The sequence below is a fragment of the Sceloporus occidentalis genome, unplaced genomic scaffold, assembly GCF_023333645.1.
Source record: "Sceloporus occidentalis isolate IW3139 unplaced genomic scaffold, rSceOcc1.0.p SCAF_38, whole genome shotgun sequence".
Classification (NCBI taxonomy): domain Eukaryota; kingdom Metazoa; phylum Chordata; class Lepidosauria; order Squamata; family Phrynosomatidae; genus Sceloporus; species Sceloporus occidentalis.
This window is the reverse complement of record NW_028317018.1, coordinates 4,015,235-4,042,467: the sequence shown is the minus strand read 5'-3', so window position 1 is coordinate 4,042,467 and position 27,233 is coordinate 4,015,235. Positions and strand designations below refer to the sequence as shown.

The 27,233-nt window shown below is 37.5% G+C and overlaps 1 protein-coding gene across 1 annotated transcript in view; it reads left to right on the top strand.

The window, feature by feature from the left end:
• Window positions 1–27,233, top strand: part of LOC149290643 (tomoregulin-2-like) — a 298,414-nt gene that overhangs the window by 100,415 nt on the left and 170,766 nt on the right. The window contains exon 5 of the mRNA XM_089488490.1: window positions 22,233–22,329. Within this exon, the coding sequence (XP_089344616.1) occupies window positions 22,233–22,329 (97 nt within the window). The remainder of the gene's footprint in view (window positions 1–22,232; window positions 22,330–27,233) is intronic.

The following is a 27,233-nucleotide window of genomic DNA, read 5'->3' as shown; positions in this document are numbered from 1 at the left end:
TTGCCTTTTATCTCCTGCTCCATTTATTGCTCATAATATATTAACCCTTTCGATCCCCTATGAGCGTACATGAACATCCAGAAAAGGCATCCTAAGATTCCCTTATGGGAACATTTAACCCTTCCCCGTTCACAATCATTGTATATAAAAATATATATACTTTTTAGTTTTCTTAACAGTGTTAGGTTAGTTTGGTGGGTGGTTAGAAGGAATCAGGCATAGCGTAAAGCACGGCTTGACAAATTTGTTGTAAATCTAGGCGCCAGCTAAAAAAGTTAGGAGCCAGGAATTTTTTTTACACTAATTGTTGGTTAGGAGTGATCTGATCATCATCAGCCCACTTAATAAACTCACAGCATTTGACCTGGAAGCACCCTGGACTTTTAGGTCAGTGCTGTTTTTTTGGGTTTTTTTTTATATATATATATATATATATATATATATATATATATATATATATATTAACGCTTTCAATGCTGATGTTCCATTGGAGCACAGGATTGACTGATTTAACCCCTGCAATGCCACAAATGTGTTATAGACAATTCTGGAATTGAAGGGGTTAACGCTGCACTGTCGCTCTCATGGAGCGATCAGGCAGCAGGGGGGTGTTGGGGCTGGTCTCCACACTCATGTGGAGACCAAAGAACCCTCTCCCCCTGTCCCTGAAGCTGCCTCTGGCAGCTGGGACGCAATTGCTGGTCTATAGACCAGCCATTGCAGGGGGGAGTCTCTGATGACTGCTGTAGGCTTCCATGCCTACAGGAGTCAAAGGGCTTGTGGGGGCTGGTTTTTGCTGTTGCTGGTCTGCCTGGGGTTCCAGGCAGACCACCAGCAGCAGAGCCCCTTACAAAACGGGAATTAACCCCTAAATGCCGCGATCGCGGCATTGAAGGGGTTAACGCTGCCCTGTCGCTCTCATGGAGCGATCAGGCAGCAGGGGGATGTTGTGTCAGGTCCCCACACTTGTGTCAGGTCCCCACACCGCGATCGCGGTTTCAGCCTACAGGATCACTCCGTGGGAGTGATCTCAGGCTCGGGGGCGGGCTCTGAGTGGCTGTGCTGTCTGCCCAGACTCCTGGGCAGACAGAAGCAGCAGCGCCCCCCGTGGTGACGCGGGGGCATTTTTTTTTGGATGTAAGAGGCTGACAAACTCCTAGGCGCCAGGACAAAATTCTTTGTCGCCATGGCGACCTGGCGCCTGGGATTTGTCGAGCCCTGGCGTAAAGGGTTTAAGGGAGTGAGAAGAAAAATATTTTAGTGTATTAGTGTTTGGTTAGTTGGGTGGGTGGCTAAAATGAATTGGGTAGACAGTGTAGGTAAGGGAGGTTTTTTTGTTGAAAAAATGGAGCGTGTTTACAGTGCTACTTACTCTGACAAAGCCACTCTGACAGCATCAGATATATATCTGACTTGTCTAGTGCTAGATGATGATGCCCAGATTTGAACCTGCTAAAATGAGGTGTACAGAACCTGTCCCTGTACCTGACCAAAGTTGGGTACCCCAAATATGTCAGACCCAGTCATCCCCCCCTTTATAACAACTCCTGGCATTAGATGTGACATTGATGCCAATTAATCAATACATTGTTTTGGATTTGCTTTTTACCCAAAAAAATGTTTGAGCTCCTAGAAGCTGAAACAAACCTTTATGCTGCACAGTGTCACACAGCTGACCAAGGCATCAGAAGATTCCAAATTTTTGAGCCTTGATGGGCATAGTGAAAAAGCCCACTATACGCTTCTATTGGAGCACAGACCCAATTTTGTTTATCCCTGTTTTCTCCCATATCTTGTCTGGACGGTGAACCTACGGATTTCCACTCCCGTTATCTACACAGCATTGCAGGGGTGGAAATCCGTAGGTTCGCCATCAGGGGTTAAAGGGCCGTGCAAACAACTTTATTGGTCCAATAAACTCATGAAGCTGTAGGGGACATGATACCATATTCATACAAACAAAACATAATAAAAACGCAACAAGTTAATTGGATGAATCAGGCCGTGGACTTTTATTTAGTTTATCAACACATACAAATACTTCACTCATAACTTGAACTTTATAAACTGATACAATACATTAACCAAAAACTTAACTCTTGGCACAAGCCCCAGAGCACATCTTAAAACATATCACCTTGCCAACCGCCCTATAAGCCAGCTGGCCTAACTCAATTTATCAGTTCACCCCATAAATTATAGGGTAACCATACCCCAATAAAAACCACGACAAATATATATATTTCTCTTTTCTTTTTTTAAAATATATTACACAATATAAAGGGAGGGTGGGCGGGCGCATCTTCATCAGCTCGTCCATCTTCAGCGCACCGCTTCGCCACTGCTCACCAGTCTCAAGGACAGTGCAGTATCGGCTAGGCGGTATGCCAGGTAAGTAAACTAGCCACCTCAGGGACGCTCCTTATATAGTTAATTTTCCCGCCCTTACCGCAGGGCGCAGCCTATCTAAGCGCAGCGCGAGACACTCACGAGCCGGCACGAGACAACCAAAAAAGGCTGCAAGGCGCGAAAGCAGGCGCAAAACACATTTTAATTATATAACACATTTTTTTATTTTTTTTTAAACGCTGACCTTTTACTGACCCCGTTCCTATTAAAGCCTATGGCATATTACCTATACTCAGTCCCCACATCTTCATGTCACCCTGCCCTATTCGGTGCAGGCTTTATCACTTTTTAACTCCTGACATCGAACCTACGGATTCCGCTCTCGTTAACTCCTGCGATGCTGTGTAGATAACGGGAGCGGAAATCAAAGACGAACACGAAGAGTTGGCCGGCGCTCAAGTCTAATAAAATTCTATTAAATTCCTCACTTTCTATGAGTAACTAAACCAAAAAAACTTAAGGTTAACATTTCCCATGAACAAAACTTAGACCTAATGACTCCCAACTCACCTTATCAACTTACTTGCTAGTTAAACCTTAAATTCCCCTGCTTAAATAAATCTAACCCCAACTAACTAATGTAATAATTAACTAAATTATCCACTAACTCCCAATAAATTAATACAATATCATTAAATTAAAAAAACAAATGTGAAAAATAATCCTGTGTTCTAGATGCTTGTAAGGGTGTCTTACAGGGTGCTTATTTAATACTATAGTGTTCTCCAATCCCTCTCCAGCTCACTATGGAGAACGGCAAAGAAAGTAGACAATAGGCAGAGAAGCAATATTTCTTAATATTGCCTTTGCCTAGTGAAGATCACCGTGCATGTGATTGGCTTAAAAAGGATCACATGTTAAAAAACAATCACGTGTGCAGACGAACCACGGACAGCCAGTATCAGCCACCCTGCCGATGATTGCTTTGAGAGTGCTGCAGTACGAGATACAACCGCAAGACTTGCCAGTACTTTGTGCGTCCTCAATGGGTTGTGAAGGAATTAATGATTATATCAGTAACAGAGTAAGAATACTGTACTCCCTTAATACATTTTAGCTATGAATATTTTTTGTGATATACTTGCACATGATAAATGTAAAACATTTATCTAATCTAAAGTAGGTATTTCTGTAGGATGTTACATGGTAGTGTATGTAATATGAAACAGTAGATTAGAAACATTTGGGCATGATCATTCACATTTGATCAAACTTTTGCTGTAGCGTCAAAAAATCTGTACAGTAAGGACACAAACAAAAGTGCTTACAGATAAAGAAGAAAAAAAGAGTCAGAGACGAAGAGAAAGAGAGAAAATAACATAGAAAGAGGTCAAAGGTAGGAGAGAGAGAGAAGAAAGAGGGATATAGAGAGATATGTTGCTTATCATCCGCAGGATGCTATGTGGCAGCTGTGTCTCTGCCCCTGTCCTGTTGAATGAGGGTATCTAGCAGTGAGACTCAAATAAAATGGAACAAGTGTTAAGTGACTTAAGAAAATTTATTGAGTATATTGACAAATGGGGCAGGTTCCATTGCATCCACCTAAGGGGAGGAAGGGTGAAGTGAGGTTGTAATGGCACCAAACCTGAATGAATGGATAACGAATATTCAGAAGTTTCATATACGTTATTGTTTGTACAAATGCATAAATTAGACTTTTAAAAAATAATCCTTATGAATCTGAATGCACACGTCTAATATAGAGGCCCAACACTCAATCATTTTGTTAAGAGAGCCAAAGGGGACAAAAAGCGAGCTCAATGGTAGTGCTGTGTTTGGTTCACCATATTTGAAAATGTTCTGTCAGTGTTCTTTTGTGTCCTGATTATTATATGCTTATGTCCTTTAAAAATGTATTTTCATATTATTTTAACCAAAGCAGCACCAGTGGCCTTTGGATCATGTTGAATGTAAACCTGTCTTGTGTTTTGTTCTTTCTGAAGGTCAGCAAGCAGTGTTGTATGACTTGGTATGCTTGAAATAAAACTTAACGATTACACACTTCTATACATGTCATTAAACAGTTTTCCGCAGCATCTGTTGCTGAAATTCTCCTAATAAATGCAAAAATGTTGAATATTGAAACCAGAATGTGGTCTGGCAGGTTATTAAAGAGACACATCGTGGGTACTGTCCAAAAGGAAAGTAATATTGCTGGTATCTTTCATATTTCACATTTGACATTATATTGTCCACAAGTGTATACTGCAACAGCCAGAAGAAAATGTAAAATTAATCTTCCATCTCATTCCCTTCTGTAGAAATGTCCTAATTAAACGTAGCAGAAAATTATTCTAAAATCTGAAAGATATATCCTCTGCTTTCCTGCTACCATTGTACACTAAGTTAATTGCAAAACTAATTTATTCCTGCTACACATCCAGCGACTCTAATGCAGACAAATACCGGAGAAGCAAAAATAGTCTGTTTGCCAAGTCTTTATTCATCAGATTAAGTAAAATATCACTGAGATAAAAAAAAACTGCCTGTTTGAGTTTGAAGAGACATTTATCTTTGGGGACCACTGTTCTGTTTCTTACCTTCAAAATTTACAATGTATGATTGGAGATATTACAAAAAAGAGCAATTGTGATAAAGTGGTAAAATATTACTGATTTCTTAACTTTGCACAAAAAATGCTCATTATGCCTAAATCCAACCCCTCTTTCTTTGATCAGTCTTGATAAAGGGTATGAATATGGCAAATAAGTTATATATGTCCGAGAGAAGAGGGACCTGAAATTGACATCTAATGTCCATAAAGCCTATGTGACTCTACTTCATTTTCTATGTTGGCCATGCAAAGGTTATAACTATCAGTGTATTGTGGCCTAGGCTGGTGATGAGCATGTGAGAAGTGTCCCTAAAAAGAAATGGCTCATATTACAATCCTATATACAAAAGGCATAGTTCTTGCTAGCTAGCCCTGTTACATTAGTAGCTCTGCAGCAAAGGGATTTTATTTGGAAACATAAATTACCCTTTCACACAATGCACATTATGTTATAAAAAGGATATGATTTCCATTGAACTCATCCTAAACCTAACACTTAACTAGATTCGAAAAGTAATTTGACCTTTTGCTTTAAATGCAATAAAATTAAAGTTTAACATAAGATCGTTGTTTTTGCTTGCTGTTGTTCTGAAATGCATAAGCACTTAGAAATAGATGATGTCATGCTAAAATACTTCACGATGTACTTAACAAAATAGCAGATCACCACATCTGATAAAGTAAAAATATATAAAAACTGTAAATCTTAATATATAACAAATGATGTGTCCAAATTGTTTTTGGTCCATTTGCACAAATCTAGTCTGTGCTGCAACAGGACAGACCTCTATTGATTACACAGCATGGGGGGGCTGGTTAGAGAAGACAAGAACAGATCCACTGCCGGCTCATGATCCCCACTGTCTGATCATCCAGTGTCTTATATTATGTAGATTTCAATATGATTCCACATATCTAAAAAGCCAATGAAAGATGAAATTGACATGATTTTTTTCGGTTTGATGTTTGTTGCTTCACTTATCTGTTCTTGCCTTACCCTGCTATCACATTATCACAATAACATTATAAAAATTAACAGTACAATTAATATTTTAAAATGCTGAGGTCCTAGCGTTCTGTGAAAATCTCTTGGAACATATAGTATATAATTTTACATTATTTTAGAATGCAATTCCAACTACTCCTATGTTTCAAAGAACAACTTGTTGTAAAGAATCATTGTTGATTTTTGTACTTACATTCAGGAGTGGAAAAGGTCTGGAACAATGGAGAATGTAATATACTGTATAGAATCATTTCTTTTCAGGAGCTCTTATGAAAGGTGTACAAGACTTTAACACAATGAAGATCAAAAAAAAAAAGGTTTTTACTGGATTTCCATTAACAATATTGAATAGTACAACTGTAGTCATCCCAATAAGGTCACTGTGTTGCTTTGATACATTTTCATGTTATCTTTAATTCTTGCTCTGGCAGATGCTTAGCTTCCTCTCTTTGGTGCAGCCAGACTGCTGTGCTGCCAGGTTTGTAATGTCAACTCCTTTCAGACAATCTCCTTAATACTTTTATCTGTACCCGGCTTGCCTGCATTGTACAATAGAGAGTTTCAGCAAATATATTTGTTTAATTAAAAATATAACGTTTAGAGCAGTTTGTGCTTAATCTTTTATATACCAGTGCTTCTTTTGGGAAGAGTATTGAACATAAAGGAAAAGCTGTTTTTTGTTACATTAGTTGTGACATTGGGAGAATTCTATATTAATATGTCAATAAACAATGTTTTATGCAGTAAGTGCCAAGGTAACCTCAGGTAAAAGCTGACGTGACAGCTGAGAACTTTCATCTTGATATATTATCAAAACAATTGAAGGACTAATGAGGATGCTCTGGTATCTCAGGCAGCCCCCAGAACAAAAAAAAGTACAATTAAAGTACATTAATCTGCTTTCTTTAAATTAGCTGCAGTGGAACACTTCCTCTATGGACTGATGTTTTGTGACTTGATTGGCTTTTCACGTGCCATGAGTTCTGTTCGATCAAACTGCAGATAGCTGGAGAATGGGGCAAATTTATATGGGGGAATTGTGCAGAATGACCCCATGCATTTGCAAGGTGACACCACATACATTTTAAGGCACCACACAGGTATCTTACACATTAAAGTGAATATAATGTCTGAAACGCCCCTTCAAAGTTGTTGAGGGAATTAAGTACATTGGTCCCTTAGTTACTCAAGTCATTTGAAGCAATCTGGCACCGAGAGGTAGGTGAAGTGATAAAACCATCCCTCAAGAACTTTTAGAGTTGAGCCACACTCCAGCCAGGCTCATATGACTTTGTGTCGGGGAGAGGTCTTGAATGGTAGCATTGACCTGTATAGTCATACTGTTTGCCAGTGTGTCTGGCTTGAGGTTGCCTTAGAACAAGTTAGGGAAACTCAGGAAAAATGTATTTGCCAAATACACCATGTGCCGAAGATCTAACATGTTTTTGCTTGGCGATGCAATACCGTACAAGTTTACTTTAGTTGGTAGGGCAGACTCCAGGGCAGACCCAAATACAGCCAAACCTGATTGATGGTCTAATGTGGTTTTTCAATAGGGCACTGGAGAAAATCAACTAGTAGGTAAGGATCCTGGGAGTAATTAAGGAATTGCAACATGAATACCACCTGCAAATGATTACAGATCCATACATTTGGAGAACATAACATGAACAAATGGTTAATTCATTTATTTTATTATCCTTATGTCGCCTTACCTTTCAGAATTGCAAACAATCTAAACCAATCTAAAATTATTAAATTTCACAGTTGTGTGTGACATTGCTTTTGTGTTGGTCCTACGAGAAGAAATTAGTTTACGTAACCCAGGTGCCTTCCAAATTAATAAACCATAAACAACCCCAGGAATAATTCTGTCTAATTGGTTATCTCACAGCAGCCTCTCTTACTAAATTGTATTCACAGTCCAGCAAGCCATAAGATTGTAATCTAATCCAATTTAATTGCAAAGCATTTTTATGATTCCTTCTACATCTCTATTGATTTTGTGTACCATTTTTCATTTTTTTCCACTGATTTTATGTTACAAGGAAAAAGTCAACCATTTATCAAATCTGTGTCCACTTTAATGTTTGTTACTATACTACCTGAAGATTTTTTTAAAATATGAAAAAAAACAATCTGGGGGTCTTCTTACTAGTATGCCATAATTCCTGATAATGTGTTATTTTTAAAATCATAAAAGTTGCTTCACACACTTATTGTGAATGGCAACATTTTCAGAACTTAGGTTCCTCATATTTAGACCGATATAATGTATGCATTTGTTATTGTTTAAAAACTATCTTCTCACTATTTCAATATTTTATTATTTAGGTATCGACCTGAAACCAACCAATGCAAGTGTAGCAATCATTTGGTGATGACCTACATTTCAAAATGTTCATCAAACACTACATTCATACATACATATTGTGCATCTATCTTAAAAAAAAAGACAAGCATTGATCCCCCAGCATAGTGTAGGAGATTGAATCTCAGAGGCAGGGCAGGGCAACAGGCAGGCACTGGCATGTAGACACATGCAGCCATATGGCACCAGACTGAATCCCCCCTTCCAATATTGAGAAAAAGAACAACCATCAATTAGACCATTCTAATCATTTTGGCTACTTCTACATTTCATTCATTTATATATAACCTCCTATATGCTTCCCAATTTACCTCATGAAAAAGCACCAAAACGGCACCAACATTTTGGAGATTTTTGCTGAATGCATAAAATTGGCATATTTTGTTAAAATAAAAGTCTAAAAAACATATATTCCTATTAAGGAAAGGTAAGCTGATTAAGTGTTTGATTATACATAAATAGTATCTTAAACCACTATTTCTTAGCTGCACCATTTGAGCTACCAATAATTATTATCATTGGTTAAAAGGACCAAAACACAAACATTGTAAAACTGCTTGGGAAGAAGTAGATCACTTTAGACGTGATTGATAGTGCACTGGTCTTCCATTAAGCTGGTTCAGAGTTAATTTATCCTGAGCAAGCTATGTCTGTGATTAGAGAACACACATTATAAATCAAGCTCACAATTAATTACCACATTGGTCCTGTTTATTTGTCATCCTTTTACCAGAAAGCATAAAGCTGTGTACCTTCTTTTCAAGAGAAGATACTTGTCAGCTATATGGCTTATTCAAATAAAAAGTTGTGCTATGAAAATGTTGTAAGAAATATGCTTTAAAATCACAATTTTATAAGCATAGTAAAATAGTTATATAGGCTGAAAAAATAAGTGTCCAAGTTCAGCCTTTCCTATATCTGTTAATTTGTTGCTGTTGATCCAAAAGAAGGCAAAACCCCCCAGTTTGGCTCTTTCCAATTTTTCTCCTTGGATCAATAAGCTGTTTCCCCATAATTAAAGATAATATCCCCGAATATTATGTTTTTCCAAGTATCCATCCAGTTGCTGTTTAAACGTCTGTACAGACTCCGATAAAACTACCTCTGCAGGCAGAGAATTCCACATCCTTATTGTCCTTACTGTAAAAAACCCTTTCCTCTGCTTTAGACTAAATCTCCTTTCCCTAAACGCATGACCACGTGTCCTATGCATAGTCCTGTTTATGAACAGATTTCCACACAATGGTTTGTATTGGCCCTGAATATATTTATATAATGCTATCATATCCCCTCTGAGGCGCCGTTTTTCTAAACTAAACAGATTTAAATTTGTCAACCTTTCTTCATACCTATAGTGCTCCATTCCTTTTATTAATTTTGTAGCCCGTCTCTGCACCCTTTCTAGTGCTATGATATCCTTCTTTAGAATAGGTGCCCAAAATTGCACAGTATATTCAAGGTGTGGCCTTACCATTGATTTATACAGAGGCAAAATTATATCTTTATCCCGCGCATTGATGCCCCTTTTAATACACGACAATACCTTACTGGCCTTAGCAACTGCTGACTGACATTGCACGTTGTTGCCTAGTTTGTTGTCCCAAATCTTTCTCATTTGTCGTGACCCCTAATTCACTACCGTTTAGGGTGTAGGTTACTTGTGCATTCTCTACCCCGAAGTGCATAACTTTACATTTATCTACATTTAATTTAATCTGCCATTTGTGTGCCCAGTCCCCCAGTCTATCTAGATGACCCGACATCAAGCCACCAAAGCTGTCCTCTCATTCAAGTGCACAGTGCTTCTCAGTGATTTTCAATTTTGTATTTTTAAAAAGCCAATACTGTAGAAAAGGAATACAAAGCAAAAAATTTAAGTTTAAAAAAAATAAATTATTGCAACGAATATTGCTTATCACCTGTAATTTCAGGTGTCCAAATTAGGACACTTTCAGTGGGGAGGTGGGATCACCTACCTGCCTTACCAGCCAACTTAAAGAGCAATACTTTAGTGCATCACAAGGTGGCCATGTGGGAGCTGAGATAGAGGGCTGTGCTGTAACATTGCATTTAAAGTAAAATGATAAATTATATATAATATAAATATAATTGTAAAATAAAAAAAACAACCCATTCTAAAGTAATCTTAAAGTTAATAGCATGGTGTAGTGTCTAAGGATCCGTTTTGGCCCTCATAAACCTAAGCAACTTGTGCATGTGGGGTTTTGCTCTCATCAGGGAATTAATATTTACTATTTTGCTCCATCACTGCCTATATTCTGGTGTTGGAGCATATGTTGACAAAATATTTTGGGCAATGGGTTGTGCACATACAGTGAGGGTATCACTAGATGTCGGCTGCATATGATTTGTACAGATGCACCCTAAAAAGCAAGAAACCAGACACAAATGTAATTTTGTCAACATGCTCTGCTAGCAAAAACATAATAAAATAAAGAACTACATACACTTTAAATAAATCAAATGTTTCTCCCCTTTTGTTAATGTAATTTGTTTTAATTGCGATTAGTGCCATGTATCAACTTTTCTTGATGGCACAGGTTATTGCTGTTTAGTACATAACAGTTAGGTGTTTAATTAATAAACTGAATAAAAGCAGAAAACTCTTGGGAGTTGTGAGAACGTGTTCAAAACGTAAGAAAAAAAAAAGACTGCATCAAAATGTGCTAAATGAGTAAGATCTGTTTTTCAAGACATGTTTTCTTCTCAAAATAAGTGATGAGAGATGTCACAGTTCGATACATTCAACTGGATATTTTCATGCAAGTGAATTCTGTGTAGGAAAAGCAATAGCACCAAATAATTAGTACCTTTTACAAAAGTATAAAAACATACAATGAAGTCTATTATCAGCACTTATTTAAAAATAAATATTTAAAATGTTGTGTCTAGGGTTTAATTACAGTCATAAGCCCAATTACTCCCTTTACTCCTGTCATTAGCATTATCACTCTCCTGTGTCTTCTCTCTTTCTATCCATTACCACTTTGTTCCTAGACCTGTCTCCCCTCATTTTCTCTCCTCACCAATTCTAGACCCATACCTAGAAAATTGAGGACTTACCTATAGTCATACCTGGGAACTTTATGTAATGCCCCACCTGAGGTCTCCATTCTCATGAGGGGAGAAGGAGAGGGGGGAAGTGTGGCCAGATGAACATTGAGGTGGGGCCAGATAGCAATAGACATGAAAGGAACATAAGTAGATAGAACATGGGTAGGGAACGGACATAGCCAAATACCACTCTCCCTGCCTCAAGATTAAATGCTTGCCTGAATGCCTGGTAATCAGCTCTGATTGCCAGGGCCTCTGGACCAAACCTTAATAGTTCCCTGGTATACCTAAAATATAATTGATGCTAATCCTTTAGGATGACATTTTGTTAGACAATAGATGTAGACGTAATTTTCTATGAAATGTTGTAGGCCTAGGAGTGTCTAAGATAAACACGTTTACATGACAGTTGTCATTTCCAATTAACTTTATTATACACTAGAAGCTTTCTCCTGCAAGAAGGGCTTAGGCTATGATATGAATAGATCAGTGGGTAAAGTTGAATATCACAGGGATTTGTCCTTGAGACAAACTCACCTGCTTTAGTGACTAAACATCCAAGACATATAGACTGTTTTACTGACTTTGTGGAAGAAATGTGAACAGTAGCTAAAATCAGGTAACATGTTTTGAAGCATTATCTAAAACAATATGATTGCTAATGTGATAATTTCAAATTAAAGTCTGAAATTAGCAACAACAGTGGATCATTGACTACATTTGAGTATCATCCTTGGTTTATAGAGTCCAAAGCAATACCTATCATAGCATATTATATATACGGTTGTGTTAAAAAGAAAGTACACCCTCTTTGAGTTCTATGGTTTTACATATCAGAATATAACAACAATCATCTGTTCCATAGCAGGTCTAAACATTTTTGATAAATAAAGCAAAAATGGAGAAACTAAAACTAAGTAGATCTTATGATTCAATAGCTTGTAGAACCACCTTTAGCAGCAATAACTTGAGGCAATAGTTTTCGGTATGACTTTATCAGTCTCTCACATCATTGTGGAGGATCTTTGGCCCACTTTTCATTACAATGTTGCTTCAGTTAATTGAGACTTGCAGGCATTTGTTTATGCACAGTTCTCTTAAGGTCCCGCCACAGCATTTCAATAGAGTTAAGGTCTGGACTTTGACTGGGCCACCTTGATTCTTTTGTTTTTCAGCCATTATGTTGTAGATTTGCTGCTGTGTACTTGGGATCAGTGTCCTTTAGCTGTCACCCAGATGGCCTCACATTTCACTCTAGAATACTTTGGTATACAGAGAAGTTTATGGTTGACTCAATGACTGCAAGGTCCCCAGGTCATGTGGCTGCAAAACAGGCCTAAATATTCACCCCTCCACCACTGTGCTTGATAGTTGGTATGAGGTGTTTGAGCTCATATGCTGTGTTTGGTTTTCACCAAATATGGCTCTGTGCATTATGGCTAAGGAACAGATGACTGTTATTACGTATACTTTCTTTTTCACATGACTGTATGTTAACTCAACGGACCAGATTTGACAGAGGTTGCATGCCTTTGCATACTAACACTTATATGTAATATATTATCAAAGTGGCATATAACATGCCTCCATGCAACCAATTTTAAATCGATCTTTTGCAAATTGATTAATTTCAATTAATGGGTATCTTTTTATTTTATTTTTTGGTTGGTCCTTTTCCTTTGGGCCATTTTTCCTCAGCTCAAATCTGACACACGGCCCCCTGCTGCTTGGTGCCATGTATGGTTGGCTTGTTCACCCAATCGAGGAGCTGGTTGTGTTTAGATACCATTTACACCCATTTACTGATTTATTTTATAACATCTGAACAGAACATTGTGTTACCATAGTTGACGAATATGATTTATTTTAAGATGGTACATGGATTTTTTCTGTCTCAAGTCTGACCTTCAACAAAGATCTCTCCATGGCCACCAATGTGATATCTCTAGGGCATAAATGAGAACAAGACTGGTATAATCTTTTAACAGAACCCATCTTAGCCTACAATAAAAGACTAAAAGATTATCATGCAGTGATCCATGGCTTTCCATAGTGTATAAATAAAGGCATTTAACAGAACTAAAGCAAATCCTTTAAAAGAGAAAGCAAAACCATGTTTTTTTGATTGTGGAAACCAAGCATGCCAGTTGCAATTTTAACATATTTGAATTGTCTCAAGCCAAATGTTGTTGATAACGTCAGAAGAACAAGCAAATACAACCATGCTGGCATCTGTATGTGTTAGAATTAGGCATTGTGGGTCAGATAAATACACAAAAAAAACTATTATTGTTTTTATGTCATCACAAACTCTTCTCCTGATGATGGGTCCCTTCCTAACCAGAGTATAATAAAGATATAATATAACATATATAATAATATATAAATATTTTTAATTATTCTGCCATTGTTTTCTGTGCTTGCCCAAACCCCATGTGAAGAAAGAACACTCAACACATATTGTTAGTATTCATTTTGGGAATATACATGCTTAATGCAGATTTATATTATATGATATATTATAGATGTAAAATATTAGGTAAAAAAGAAATAGGTGCCTTAAAAGGCTATCATATTGCTCTTCAAACATATGATATGTATGAAGTCCCTTTTAAGTATGAAAATTACTCTAATATTATTCGAACTTGATCATTTGAGTCACATTGTCAAATCAGCTCAAATAGCATCCACAATTTGTTAAATTCCAAAATAAAATAGGTATGGTAAAGTGTACAATAACTAATGCTACTTGCTGGAAGTAATCTAGATTTTTATATCATATAAATTCTACTGAGGAACTGAAATATTCAAAATGAAACTGAATGGCGCCTCAGTGTATTCCAATAAAACACAGACAATGAAGTAAAAAATATACTGTACACCATAGGTACACTTCAACTATGAGAGACAGAATGGGGGGAAAGAATACAGGAAATCACATTGTAGGATTTCTAATGAATCCATTGGTAAATTCCTTGGTAAAACAAGTATTTGGTCACCTACAAACAAGCAAGGTATTTGGCTCTCACAGACCTGTAACATCCTCTTTAAGAGTCTCCTCTGTCCTCCACTCGTTACCTGTATTAATGGCACCTTTTTGAACTTGTTATCAGTATAAAAGACACCTGTCTACAACCTCAAACAGTCACACTCCAAACCCCACTATGGCCAAGACCAAAGAGCTGTCAAAGGACACCAGAAACAAATTTGTAGACCTGCACCAGGCTGGGAAGACTGAATCTGCAATAGGCAAGCAGCTTGGTGTGAAGAAATCAACTGTGGGAGCAATTATTCGAAAATGGAAGACATACAGGACCACTGATAATCTCCCTCGATCTGGGGCTCCACGCAAGATCTCACCCCGTGGTGTCAAAATGATCACAAGAACGGTGAGCAAAAATCCCAGAACCACACGGGGGGACCTAGTGAATGACCTGCAGAGAGCTGGAACCAAAGTAACAAAAGCTACCATCAGTAACACGCTACGCCGCCAGGGACTCAAATCATGCAGTGCCAGACGTGTCCCCCTGTTTAAGCCAGTACATGTCCGGGCCCATCTGAAGTTTGCTAGAGAGCATTTGGATGATCCAGAAGAGGATTGGGCGAATGTCATATGGTCAGATGAAACCAAGGTAGAACTTTATGGTAGAAACTCAACTCGTCGTGTTTGGAGGAGAAAGAATGCTGAGTTGCATCCAAAGAACACCATACCTACGGTGAAGCATGGGGGTGGAAACATCATGCTTTTGGGGTGTTTTTCTGCAAAGGGACCAGGACGACTGATCCGTGTAAAGGAAAGAATGAATGTGGCCATGTATCGTGAGATTTTGAGTGAAAACCTCCTTCCATCAGCAAGGGCATTGAAGATGAAACATGGCTGGCTCTTTCAGCATGACAATGATCCCAAACACACCACCCGGGCAATGAAGGAGTGGCTTCGTAAGAAGCATTTCAAGGTCCTGGAGTGGCCAAGCCAGTCTCCAGATCTCAACCCCATAGAAAACCTTTGGAGGGAGTTGAAAGTCCGTGTTGCCCAGCGACAGCCCCAAAACATCACTGCTCTAGAGGAGATCTCCATGGAGGAATGGTCCAAAATACCAGCAACAGTGTGTGAAAACCTTGTGAAGACTTACAGAAAACGTTTGACCTCTGTCATTGCCAACAAAGGGTATATAACAAAGTATTGCTATGAACTTCTGTTATTGACCAAATACTTATTTTCCACCATAATTTGCAAATAAATTCTTTAAAAATCAGACAGTGTGATTCATGGACTTTGTTGTCTCATTCTGTCTCTCATAGTTGAAGTGTACCTATGGTGAAAATTACAGGCCTCTCTCATCTTTGTAAGTGGGAGAACTTGCACAATTGGTGGCTGACTATGCAAGCTTCTATTCCATCTGTAGCCTTAATGGAATTTGACATTTGGGCTTTCATGACTGCTCTTCACTTTAAGAAGGTGCTGCTCCACCTAGTCTGTTTAATTTATCACATTTACTAAACTAAACTAAACTAAATTCAGTATGGAGCATCATTCCAATTACTGTACAATGCCCATACTTTTATATCTCTTTAAATACTGTAAAAATAAATCACAGTTGTAATTTGGAACTGAATAATTTTAACCTACCAGTATATCTGCTCTCTAAGTGTGGAACATTTTATCTAACAAGTGTAAGCATTTGATATAAAAAGTATATGAAAATTATTATTTAGGAAATAATGAATCTGGATACAAGTCAAACTTCAGCTCTTCGTAATTACAATAACTTCATTATCTGGTGAGCAAAAAATTCTAGGGAGTATAAATATAATTTCCTATTAACTTTGAAACAGATTTTATCTCAACAGCATTTTTTTTTTGTTTTTGCTTAAGGCTACAGACATCATGCCTAGAGGGTCAATGTACTGTTCTAAGTACTGTAGCATCTGTTAATTGAATATACTTTTTCATCTTAATGAACACAGCGAAATATTAGTTACAGAGCTTAAAATAATAACGTGAAAACTATGATATGCTCTTGCAATAATAAAAATACTTATTACAAGCTTTTGCTATGCAGTGTATATGAACGGCAGACATAAAGATTACAGCTAGAAGATTTACTGTGAGGCTTAAAGCAGAAATGTTAAACACATTTCCCTGGGAATACAAACTCAGTACTCCTTCTTAGACTCCTGGTTTTATTGTACAGACCGTGTAAATCCCATTAAATATGTTGCTTTGTGCTTTACCTTTTCAGTGTAATAACTTGTTTTCATGTGAAATACTCCAGTAGCTTGACTTTGGATGTTTAAGTTTTAGTTAACATGCTGGTTTTTTGAGTATCTTTTTTTGTGTACTTCATATGTTTGTAAATGTGCATTTCACAACAAACTTAACTGTATTTTTTCTTTTCTTTTTTTCTAAAATACAATAATATTAAATTAAAATTGATTTTAAGTTTAAAAGTAATGAATATATGTGGAACATAAGATGTGAAAACATTTGGCTCAATGTATTGGTATAGTAATATGACAATATGATATAGTTGATGTCTTAATAATGTTTTAGCACAAGTGCTAGACCAGAATATGATTTCAAACAAATAATGTGGAACCAGAGAAGGCTGTCAACAAACCAAACATTCTTGCTGTTCAGCTTCTAAGATTAAATTTCCAGATAAACAAAAAACATCATTTAAACTACATTGTTAACTTCACACAGGTTTGTGAGGATTGATTTCAACAGAAAGTCTAAGGTTTCCATTGTGCATGTCATTTAACATCACTGGAGCAAGGATTTAGTTTCCAAACTGTTGGAAAAACGCTAATGGCAATAAGTATAGTTGAATATTTTTTTAAGTGCATTTCAGAATTATGATACTTTGGTCCCTCTTCCCTTTGGTCACTGGACTGGTTTACTTAAACATCGTGATACAGACTTTGGAATGGCACCAGGGCAGCATAGGGACACGGATCTCGAACAGGAACCATAATTTATAAACAGGAGGCTGTGGCCTTACTGACGGACAGAAAGCTGTGGCTGAATAGCCCACTGACAGGGCATATGACAGAAAACGTAGTCGAGCAAGCCAGGTCAGTACCAGAAGATCACCAGAAGGTCACAAATAGGACGCAGGAACCAAACTCATATACACCACAATGCAAAGGCATAGACTGGAAGCCACAACAGATATTTAAAGGTACTACTACTACACCTACTATAGGTAATCAGGTTCAGTTGTTATATTACTTAGGCTCAGGTTCTACATTTAAAAGGTTGGCCTCTAGATGATGCAGGGGATATAACACCTGATGTAAAACAGACAGAGTACCAGCGTCACTGTCATGGTTTTGATTTTCTGTTGTGACCTGGTTTTCATTATTGACCTCTTCAATCCTGATCTCACTGGTTCCTGTTTTTAGTTCCCAAAGTCACTGGACTGTAATTATAGTTAAAAAGAGTCTATCATTAAATTCTGTATAGGACATTTTAGAAGAAATGGAATAAATAATACAGATTTTTAACTATAGTCGTTCAAACCTGTTTCTCAATTGTGACTAAGTAGATCATCATCAAGTCCCAGAGCCACTCAAACTCAAAGGCTCAATCTAAGGCGGGACCAGTTAGAAGGTGAAAAACTCAATTTTGGCACAATCCTTTGTTCAACAATCCATCCATCTCGCATCAAGGAGTCGTCCTCTCCAGAAAACATGACAATGAAATACGATGACAATTCTGGTATACAAATATAATAATTTTCTTTATGCATGCTGATCTTTTGTGTCTTACTTTTTTATTCTGCGTTCCCTATGATAATAACAAAATATATATAGGTATAAAGCAGAATATAAAATGCATGGTATTTTCCACTGAGGAAATGTACTTTTTTAGTTTGACCAAGTGTGAGTTGTTAAAATAAAGCCAGGTTTAAAAATGAACATCTTGTGCATCAGTCTTCTGCAGCCCTGGGAAATTTCAAGAAAATTACTCTTCTTGAGATATCCGTGTTTATCAAGCCTCTCATCTTCACAGTTTGAAATGCGGAAATAAAGAATGGGGGGAAAATAATGATAAAAATAGTCATCTCTGCAGTCATGCAGGCAGCAGAATATGGGAAGCAAGGTCTACGAAATTATTGCTGCTCTGAAATAAGTGTAATGCCTCATATTGAACACTAAGATATTTTTAGATGCCTTGTACTGTCTTCCTCTAGTAAAGGAACTATTTTTTTGCCAGTACAAATGTCATGAAATCTTGTATGATTATTATTTGCAGTGAATCTATTTCAGAGAACTTTCAAAGCTCTTCATAAAATGGTTTTATTTGCCTTGATACATCTCTGCCAGGTAGCCCATTGAGCAGCTAGTACTTAAAAGAGCCCAGATTGAACTCATAGCCAAGTCTGGACTTTAACCTTCTTTGCTGCTGTTAATAAATAGATACGTAACCATCACTGTTTGTCTATATAGATACAATTTTGATAGATACAGTTTGATGATGATATAGCGTCATTGTAGTAATGCATTTTTTCAATTTGAACTATAGTAAATGCTTAGTATTAATTGCTATATTTTGATTGACCAGATACAAGTGTATTCATGTTGTAGCATGTCAGATATGCTTTGATGAAAATACAACTTTTGTATACTACAAAAAAAACTCCCACGTTACACAAATTCTGCATAATATTGATAATGTGAAAAAATACAGTTAAAATGTTTTATTATTAACTCCTAGACCTAGAGTATATTTGTTGCACAGTGACACTCTCCTATTGTCCCCCTTCTGGTCAGCTACTGAACCAAAAGCCGTAGCTGGCCCAGAGGTTTGGTCTGCAGCAGATCTTGAAGAATGTGTGGACACAATATAATACTTTAGGTTCAGAAAAGCATTTCAAAGCGGACCTGTTACATACACCTTTTCCCATAACTATTTCTTGAAACTATGTATAACTTTGTCAATCAATTATTTTTGAGATATTTTGTTTGAAAATGTGGGCTTTGTTGGGGCAGGGCTATGGTTTGCCAGAGGAGTTAATGGTGATGTTCAATTTTCCTGCAAAAGTTGTGGAGTAGACTCCAAACTGACGCTAGCTTTTCCCTAAATAGCTGTGTTTGGTTTTGTACGTGGACTAAATTGTTATTGTCATTATTGTTATTATTACTTTAAGTAAATACCAGTAATTAGTATAGTGGAAATATCCACTCTCTGTCTGTCTGTTTGTCTCTCTCTCTCTCTCTCTCTCTAGAAGATAGATATCTATGAAAAGTTATGAGGTTTGAAGAGGGAGCTACATGTTAATGGGTGCTATAGACTATTGTGTTATCTGCAATAGCAATATTCTGATTCACTTCATCACACATTTTTTTATGAGCAGAGGAGGTGAAATCTGTAGACATACACACTCTCTGAAATAAATTGAGTTCCATGGTTACACTCAACAGAAAATCTGAATATTTTAATATTGTATGCAGAAGTTTCAAGCACTGGATAGGAGAATATTTTAGAAAAAAAAAGCACAAGAATAATAAATTATATTGTGGTAGCTGGGTTTGGCAGGCTAATAAAACAGAATACAAACCATGGCTTTTCTGTGTGTGTATGTGTGTGTATATATATATATATATATATATATATATATATATATATATATATATAATATCTTTTATTTATATTGCGCCAACAATCCACGCAGCCCTTAATACAATACATATATTCAAAGGGTATGACAAGACGAGAATTGACAGACTAAGACAAACCGATACATTAGGTGGAGAGAGCCCTGCTCGCAAGCTTACAATCTTGAGGAAATGGGGTGAACAAACATAAGGCACAGAGAAAGGGTGAGAGGTAGTGTGGTAGTTGCATCAGTGACAGGGAGCAGCTAAGATGGTATGCTTCTCTGAAGAAGTGAGTTTTGATGTTAAAATGTTGGGAGAAAGGGTGAATGCTGAAGGTCCGGTGGAAGTAGATTCCAGAGATATGGGGCAGCCCAAATGAAGTCTTTTAGACGGGAAAAGGAAGAGGTGATAAAGAGGAGGAGAGCCTTAGCCCATGGGAAGAACGTAAGGATCGAGTAGGAGAGTATTTGCTTATGAGGGCAGAAATGTATGGAGGAGCAGCGTTATGGAGGGCCTTATATGTTAGTACCAGAATTTTAAATTTAATTCTAAAGGTAATTTGGAGCCAGTGGATGGTTTCACAGAATGGGGAAGCAGAAGAGGAGTGGAGTGCAAGGAAGATAGGCCTAGCAGCAGCATTTAGGACAGACTGTAGAGGAGAGAGTCGAGACAGTGGAATGGCAAGAGAAGAGTGTTGCAGTAGTCAAGATGGGAAATGATAATTGAATGAACCAGAGTTTTTGTGGATTCTTGTTTGAGGAATGGGCAGATGCGAGAGATGTATTTTAGGTGCAAGTGGCAGGATCTGCAAGGGACTGAATGAGAGGGATGAAGGAAAGGTTAGAGTCAAGGATGACCCCCAAGCAGGGATGGTTTTATGTTTTTAGGAGCGTTAAGCAAAAAGTGTCTCTCTGTTGTATAAATGTTTGACTATTTAGTATGTAAGCTATAAATATGGAAAACTGAGTATCGGGAAGCATATTGATTTTAGCTGCACTACTCTTCCTATGCCTGATGTCATTGTATGTAGAAAAGAGCCATGCAATAGCAGGTACACACAGTACACAATAGAGTTGTGTATTCGTCATTGTTATCTGTCTGATGAGATTAGTCTGGTGTAGTTGTCTGTGTAATTTGTAGCCGTTCTGTTACATGTTACTTGCGTTAATCTTTTCCTGTTTCCATTTGTATGTCAGCTCCCTTAAACTGACAATGTGGCTTTATAAACCTTACTCAGTCCCAATGTTCCCTTACTCAGTCCCAATCTTTGGCATCCTTACTGGTGTGTTTTGACTAGTGATACGGTTGGGAGGCCATTTGTCCTCAGCTGAGAATTTGGCTAATACTTCCTTCAATTTCCCCCCCGATAAATATATTTATTTATATTGTCATGTTACTGTTTTCTATATATGATTTAAAGAAAGTAGTGGACAAGTTCTTCTTCTTACAAAACAAAATGGTTTAAGATGAACCAAAAAAACATCTTAAGATAGCTGGGATATTGTGAAAGTGTTTAAATGAGAAAAAAAGAGTGAAAAGAGTAAGCAGATCATGGAATGGAAATGGAGAAAACATATAGGAGAGTGAAAAAAGAGATACAAGAGGAAAGAGAAAAGACAAGAGAAAAAAAGACAGGAGAGAGAAAGATGAAAGAAGAGAATGAAAACGAGAGAAGTGACAAAATGAAAGGACAATCCTTTCACTAGCATGTAGTGATGGATACCCATCAGCTGCATCAGAAAAATAGAAAATATACGTAGAAAACCTGGTCATTCTTATTGTGGAATGTAGACGAACATGGCCATCGGCCAGTATTTTCCTGACTCTAAAGAGGGGACCTGGGACATATATATCAATTCCAGGACTGTCCAGGTGCCAAATTTACATGCCTGACAATTTTCAGGCAATGTTTCTCATAGAAGCATTGTGTTTACCATTGGTCCTAGGCTGGATTGTTGGATGATTTAATTTTATTGGCTTTGTTTGATGGATCTAGCCTGATAATGTGGTTTACCCAAGGAGTAAAATGTACATGGTTTGTGGAAGTAGTTCTTAATTAACCAGGTCCAGGTTTCCAAGCTCATTGTAGTAATTTGCTTTTTCAAGACCAGCATGCACAACAATATGTTTATTTACCATGCACGGTAATTAGAATGCAACATGCATTTATTGTGTTGGTCTTATATTGTCTTTAATCTTGTGTTTTTCAGCGAATGAAGGATCTGGTGAAACCAGTCAAAAAGAGACATCTACGTGTGATATATGCCAATTTGGGGCAGAATGTGATGAAGACGCAGAGGATGTCTGGTAATATTTGCTTTAGTTTTTAGAGCTCGATGTGTTCTGATTACCTTTAAGCAAGTCTAGCTTTGTAACCATTTGATACTTTCAGGTACAAAACATGTATTCTTAATCCACCTTAAAGGAGAAATGTATTTTTATTTTCTAATATCTATTCATATCCTTTGTCCATTTTGTATCCATTTTGGGATTCTTTAATTTTCTCTCATTTTCCAATACGTCTATAGCAATAGCAGCTTATGGGAAGGAAGTCACAGTTTTTTTTAAATGTTTTTAAAGGGAACCACATATGAAAAGCCAGTTGTGAGCTACATTTGACATCTTTGTTGATCCCACCAGAAAGGTTTTAGTGAAAGTTAGATGGTACCTGTCTGGCTTTGAGTAAAACTTCATAATTTGCAGTCATTGACATCCATAATCATGTAAGAATACCTACTCAGCAATTTAATTAGAATATGAATAAGTATACTGTCATCAAAGAGTGTATTGGCGTGGAAGATATCAGTTCCCATCTATGCCACTTCTCTTTCATGTTGCATATTTAAATTCTGAACAACCTTATAACATTCTGTATTTGAAATTCTGTAAAATATAGCATAATGTTTGTCAATCTGGAAGACCAGCTAACATGCTTCAATGTTATAATATTCATGTAAATGGCTGACAGTGTCTCTTAGAAAACATGACCCCCAGAATTGAATCTGGGAGGGAGTGAGAAAAATAGATTGTGGTTTTTAAGCATAGTTTTGTTGTCATGGCAACCCAGTTTATCGAAGGTCAAAAGGAATAGGGAATTGGATTACTTTTCATAATAGTAGTGCACTTCTCCATGTCTGGGTCTTAATAACCCCAGGGTGTTTTTTTCAGTCTGCAATTGCCCTTTGAATTGTATGAGAGTGCACAAGATATTTGGATAAACTGTTGACTTAATTTTATTGTAAAAAGATAATTCATTTATGTACATCTGCCAGTTTTAGTTTTTAGTGTTGTATGCACGTCTTGTTTTCTTTCTCAACGAATACCGGCCTTAAGTACATACTGACAGAGACTATTGATTATAGATTGTTCAACACAGTAGATTCTGTCAGAATAGAACGTGTGTCAGAATGGGTGTTGGCTTTGAATAAATTTTTAACTGCTATAATTTGATGAATTTTGATGAAATGAGTGCAAGAGTTCTGACTTGAGTTGTATCCAATATTTATCTGCTGTGTTGTGATTACAGCAAAACTCCTTCACCACTTTATTAATAGGCAACAAAGCCTACTAAATGGCTGCATTTACAAGTGATGTGTACTCCGTCACTAAATGCAGTAACTATGAAGTATTCTATCACATACTATGAAGCCCAAAAAAGTCTTACTACCCTCTCGAGTAGGTTGGTGACCCAAGTCTTTTTAGACATTTAAAATTTAAGAGAACACCCCTCTATAAAAAAGTGATGTAATTACAATGGAATGTGGTGCAACAAGAAGAGTATTAGCCTGCAGATGTTCTGATCAAAATAGATAAAGTACAATAATACAGGATTGGTTTTGTCCACTGCAAATTAAGTACCTTATAAAAGGTGACATTGGCAATCTGGTCTATGAAGTTTTTACAAAACGTCCAATTAACTAGACACTTTAGTAGCTCATAGACTCTTTTACCTCTTAGTATGAAAACCTCTATAATCGTAATGCAACTCATACCTACAATAATTCAGGAAAAAAATCTGAATTATTAAGCCTATTTACAGCTTACTATGCACAAAAATATACAGAAAGGAGAGCACACCCTATAAAGCATACACATTTAAATTCCAGGGTGAAGCTGAAATGACCACACAACAAATGACAAAGGAAGAAATCAGCACACATCCAAGTAAATACTAAAAGCACCTAGCTGAAGCATAAATATTGGGGTTCCATCATTGTTGTTGTCCCTGGAATCTGAATGTGTATGCTTTTTAGGGTGTGCTCTCCTTTAGGGTGTGCTCTCCATAGTTGTACGTTCTGACCAAACCTTGCATGAGAGCCTCAGTGGGTTAAAAGACAATACAGTCCTACCGATTTAGCCCCTTGGTAAGCAATATAGCCATGTAAAATTACATATGACTTGCTAAAATTGGGGGTATACTTGATGTAGTTTCAGCTTAAGCATGGCCATATAGTGTCATCTCAGTGATATAATAGATGTTGACTCAACTCTTGCCTTTCAGGGGAGCCGTGCCCGGCTCCTATGGGTTGTAAAGCTTACTTCTCCAATGTTTAGGTCATGGAGATTATTAACGGAGAAAAAAAATAGTGTAACACTATATAGTTGGCAATCTTGCCTCTAAGGGGAGCCATGTCCTGCTCCCAAAGGATATAGTGCTCAATCCACATCTATTTTATTGCAGCCATTATCTATTATACGGTTCTACACTATGTTTTTTTCCTCTGTTTTTCCATTTACTCATGAAGAACAAGGATCCACACTTCTTCTTATATTTCATAGAATGATCCTAACGTAGGAAAGTAATACCCATATTTGATCCTATTTTTAGTGTGTGCAAACACTGGGATATACCGTATTTGCTTGATTATAAGACGACCCCACAAATCTGAATATTAATTTAGGGGAAAAAAAAGAAAAAGCCTGAATATAAGACGACCCTATAGGAAAAAAGTTTTACCAGTAAATGTTAATTCATGTAAACTATTTTTTTAATAAAAGCTATGATTGAGAAAAATATTTTGGTTTTATTTCCTTCTATTTTCCAACCTGCCCCCCAGTTATGCACATCTGCCCCAGAAATGCCTTATACCCCCTATATGCCACTGTGCCCCATGATATGCCTTTTAACCCTCTAAATGCCACTGTGCCCCATGATATGCCTTTTAACCCTATATGCCACTGTGCCCCATGATATGTCTTTTGACCCTCTATGTGCCACTCTGCCTCCAGAAATGCCTTATACCCCTATATGCCACTCTGGAATTTAGAGGGTTAAAAGGCATATTATGGGGAAGAGTGGCATCTAGGGAGGTTTAAGGCATTCAGGAGGCAGAGTCGCGTATAGAGGGTTAAAAAGGCATTTCTGGAGGCAGAGTGGCATTAAGGGGCTTAAAAGGCATTTCACAGAGCACTCTGCCTCCAGAAATGCCTTATGCCCCCCATTTAACACTCCCCCCCCAAACTTACCGGTGCTTCCAACTTCCATGTCATGTAGGCGGGGCAGCGTGTAGATCCCACGCACTTACGCTGCAGCCGGAAGGAGGCGTGGCTAGCAGCGGGGGTTGTCTGCGTCCATCGCGCAGACCTTCCCCGACTGTCAGAGATCAGAGTTCCCCGCACCGAATCGCGTAGACATCTACACGCTGCCCCAGCTACACACCGGGGACTCAGAAGTACCGGTAAGTGGGGCGGGGGGATCTGGATCTTAGTCGTCTCATAGTCAGACCTATTTGAGGTCTGATTATAAGACGACCCCGATTATAAGACGAGGGGTATTTTTCAGAGCATTTGCTCTGAAAAAAACCTCGTCTTATAATCGAGCAAATACGGTAATTCACCTTTTGTTTTGGTTTTCCATGTTATTCATATTACATGTAGTGAGACATGTGAAGTTCTTTTCTGTGCTGTACCATTAGTATAACTGTTATAGGAGTTAAAATAGCTTACACACACCCAGCTATTTTATTACTTCATAAATGAAGTTTACATACACCTAGGCTAAAGGCTTTCAAACTCAAGTTTTCACAACTCCACACTTGTCTTGTTACCATACATGTCTTTAGGCAAGGTAATTAAATTCATTTTGAAACAATCGATTACAGACAGCATATTTTTAGATTCAATTCACTAAATCCCAGAGAGTCGAATGCAGGCCCGGGTTAAAAGATACTAAGGAAAACCATCATAGCACCAGTCATAAATTTGGGAAAGCTAAGGCCATACACAAGAAGCCAAAGCACCACATTTATAGTACACCAAGCAAGGCTGGCTCTTTGGTTGAGTAGCACAACACAGAAAATGAAAATATCAAGGTTTTCCATCTCAACTGGTGACGTGGAAGCTTTGTTGGACATTACTGAACTTAGACGCATTACTGCCTGGCTCAAAAGTAATTGCTAAAATGATCACATGAATAATGGAATCCAGTAAGTACCTTACAAGGACAAACATGCAATGGCTACTTTATAGTTTGAAAGGCTATTGACAATTAAGAACATCTGAGGCTCTACCGTATGTTGTATGGTGTAGCCAAGTGCTTATAACATGCTTGATTCTCGGGTAATGATTTATGGTAGCATTCAGCACGTTCTCACTGGTTCTTATTATAAAATAACGTATACATAAGTGATTGAAAGGAAATAGATAACTGTGCTGCTAAATCAGTAAGCAGTTTAGGTGGCCAGAGCATTTGCATAAATACCAAAGTCTTCTACGAGCCAAGGACACTTTGCATTTCCAATAAATATCTACGGAAGATGTATTTATTTTTAGATCATCCCTAAAGACACCATTTTATCTACTTTCATCCCAGCCCGTGGCAGCAGGACAAGAGATGTATAAGAAATAAGCCAATAGAGTCCTAACAGTAATGAAGGCTAGGGCTAGACGAGCCAGGTAAGAGCAACAGGACCTGGAACTTACTGAGAAATTTGTGGTAGAATTTGTATACAAAGTGTATGTTATATACACTTTGTATACACATTCTACCACAAATTTCTCAATGAAATAAATAATTTTTAAGCATGAAGTGCAGTAGCAGCCATGAATGGCAAGTGGATTGTGTAAGCACATGGCATATCAAGTGTCCATAGGTTAAGAACAAATTTAAAAAATCATTTAAGCATCCAAACTTTGAGACAATTCAGCGTCAGTGGACTTCCGTGGAACATGTGCAGTATTTGTATTTAACAAATATTTTCATACTATACTTC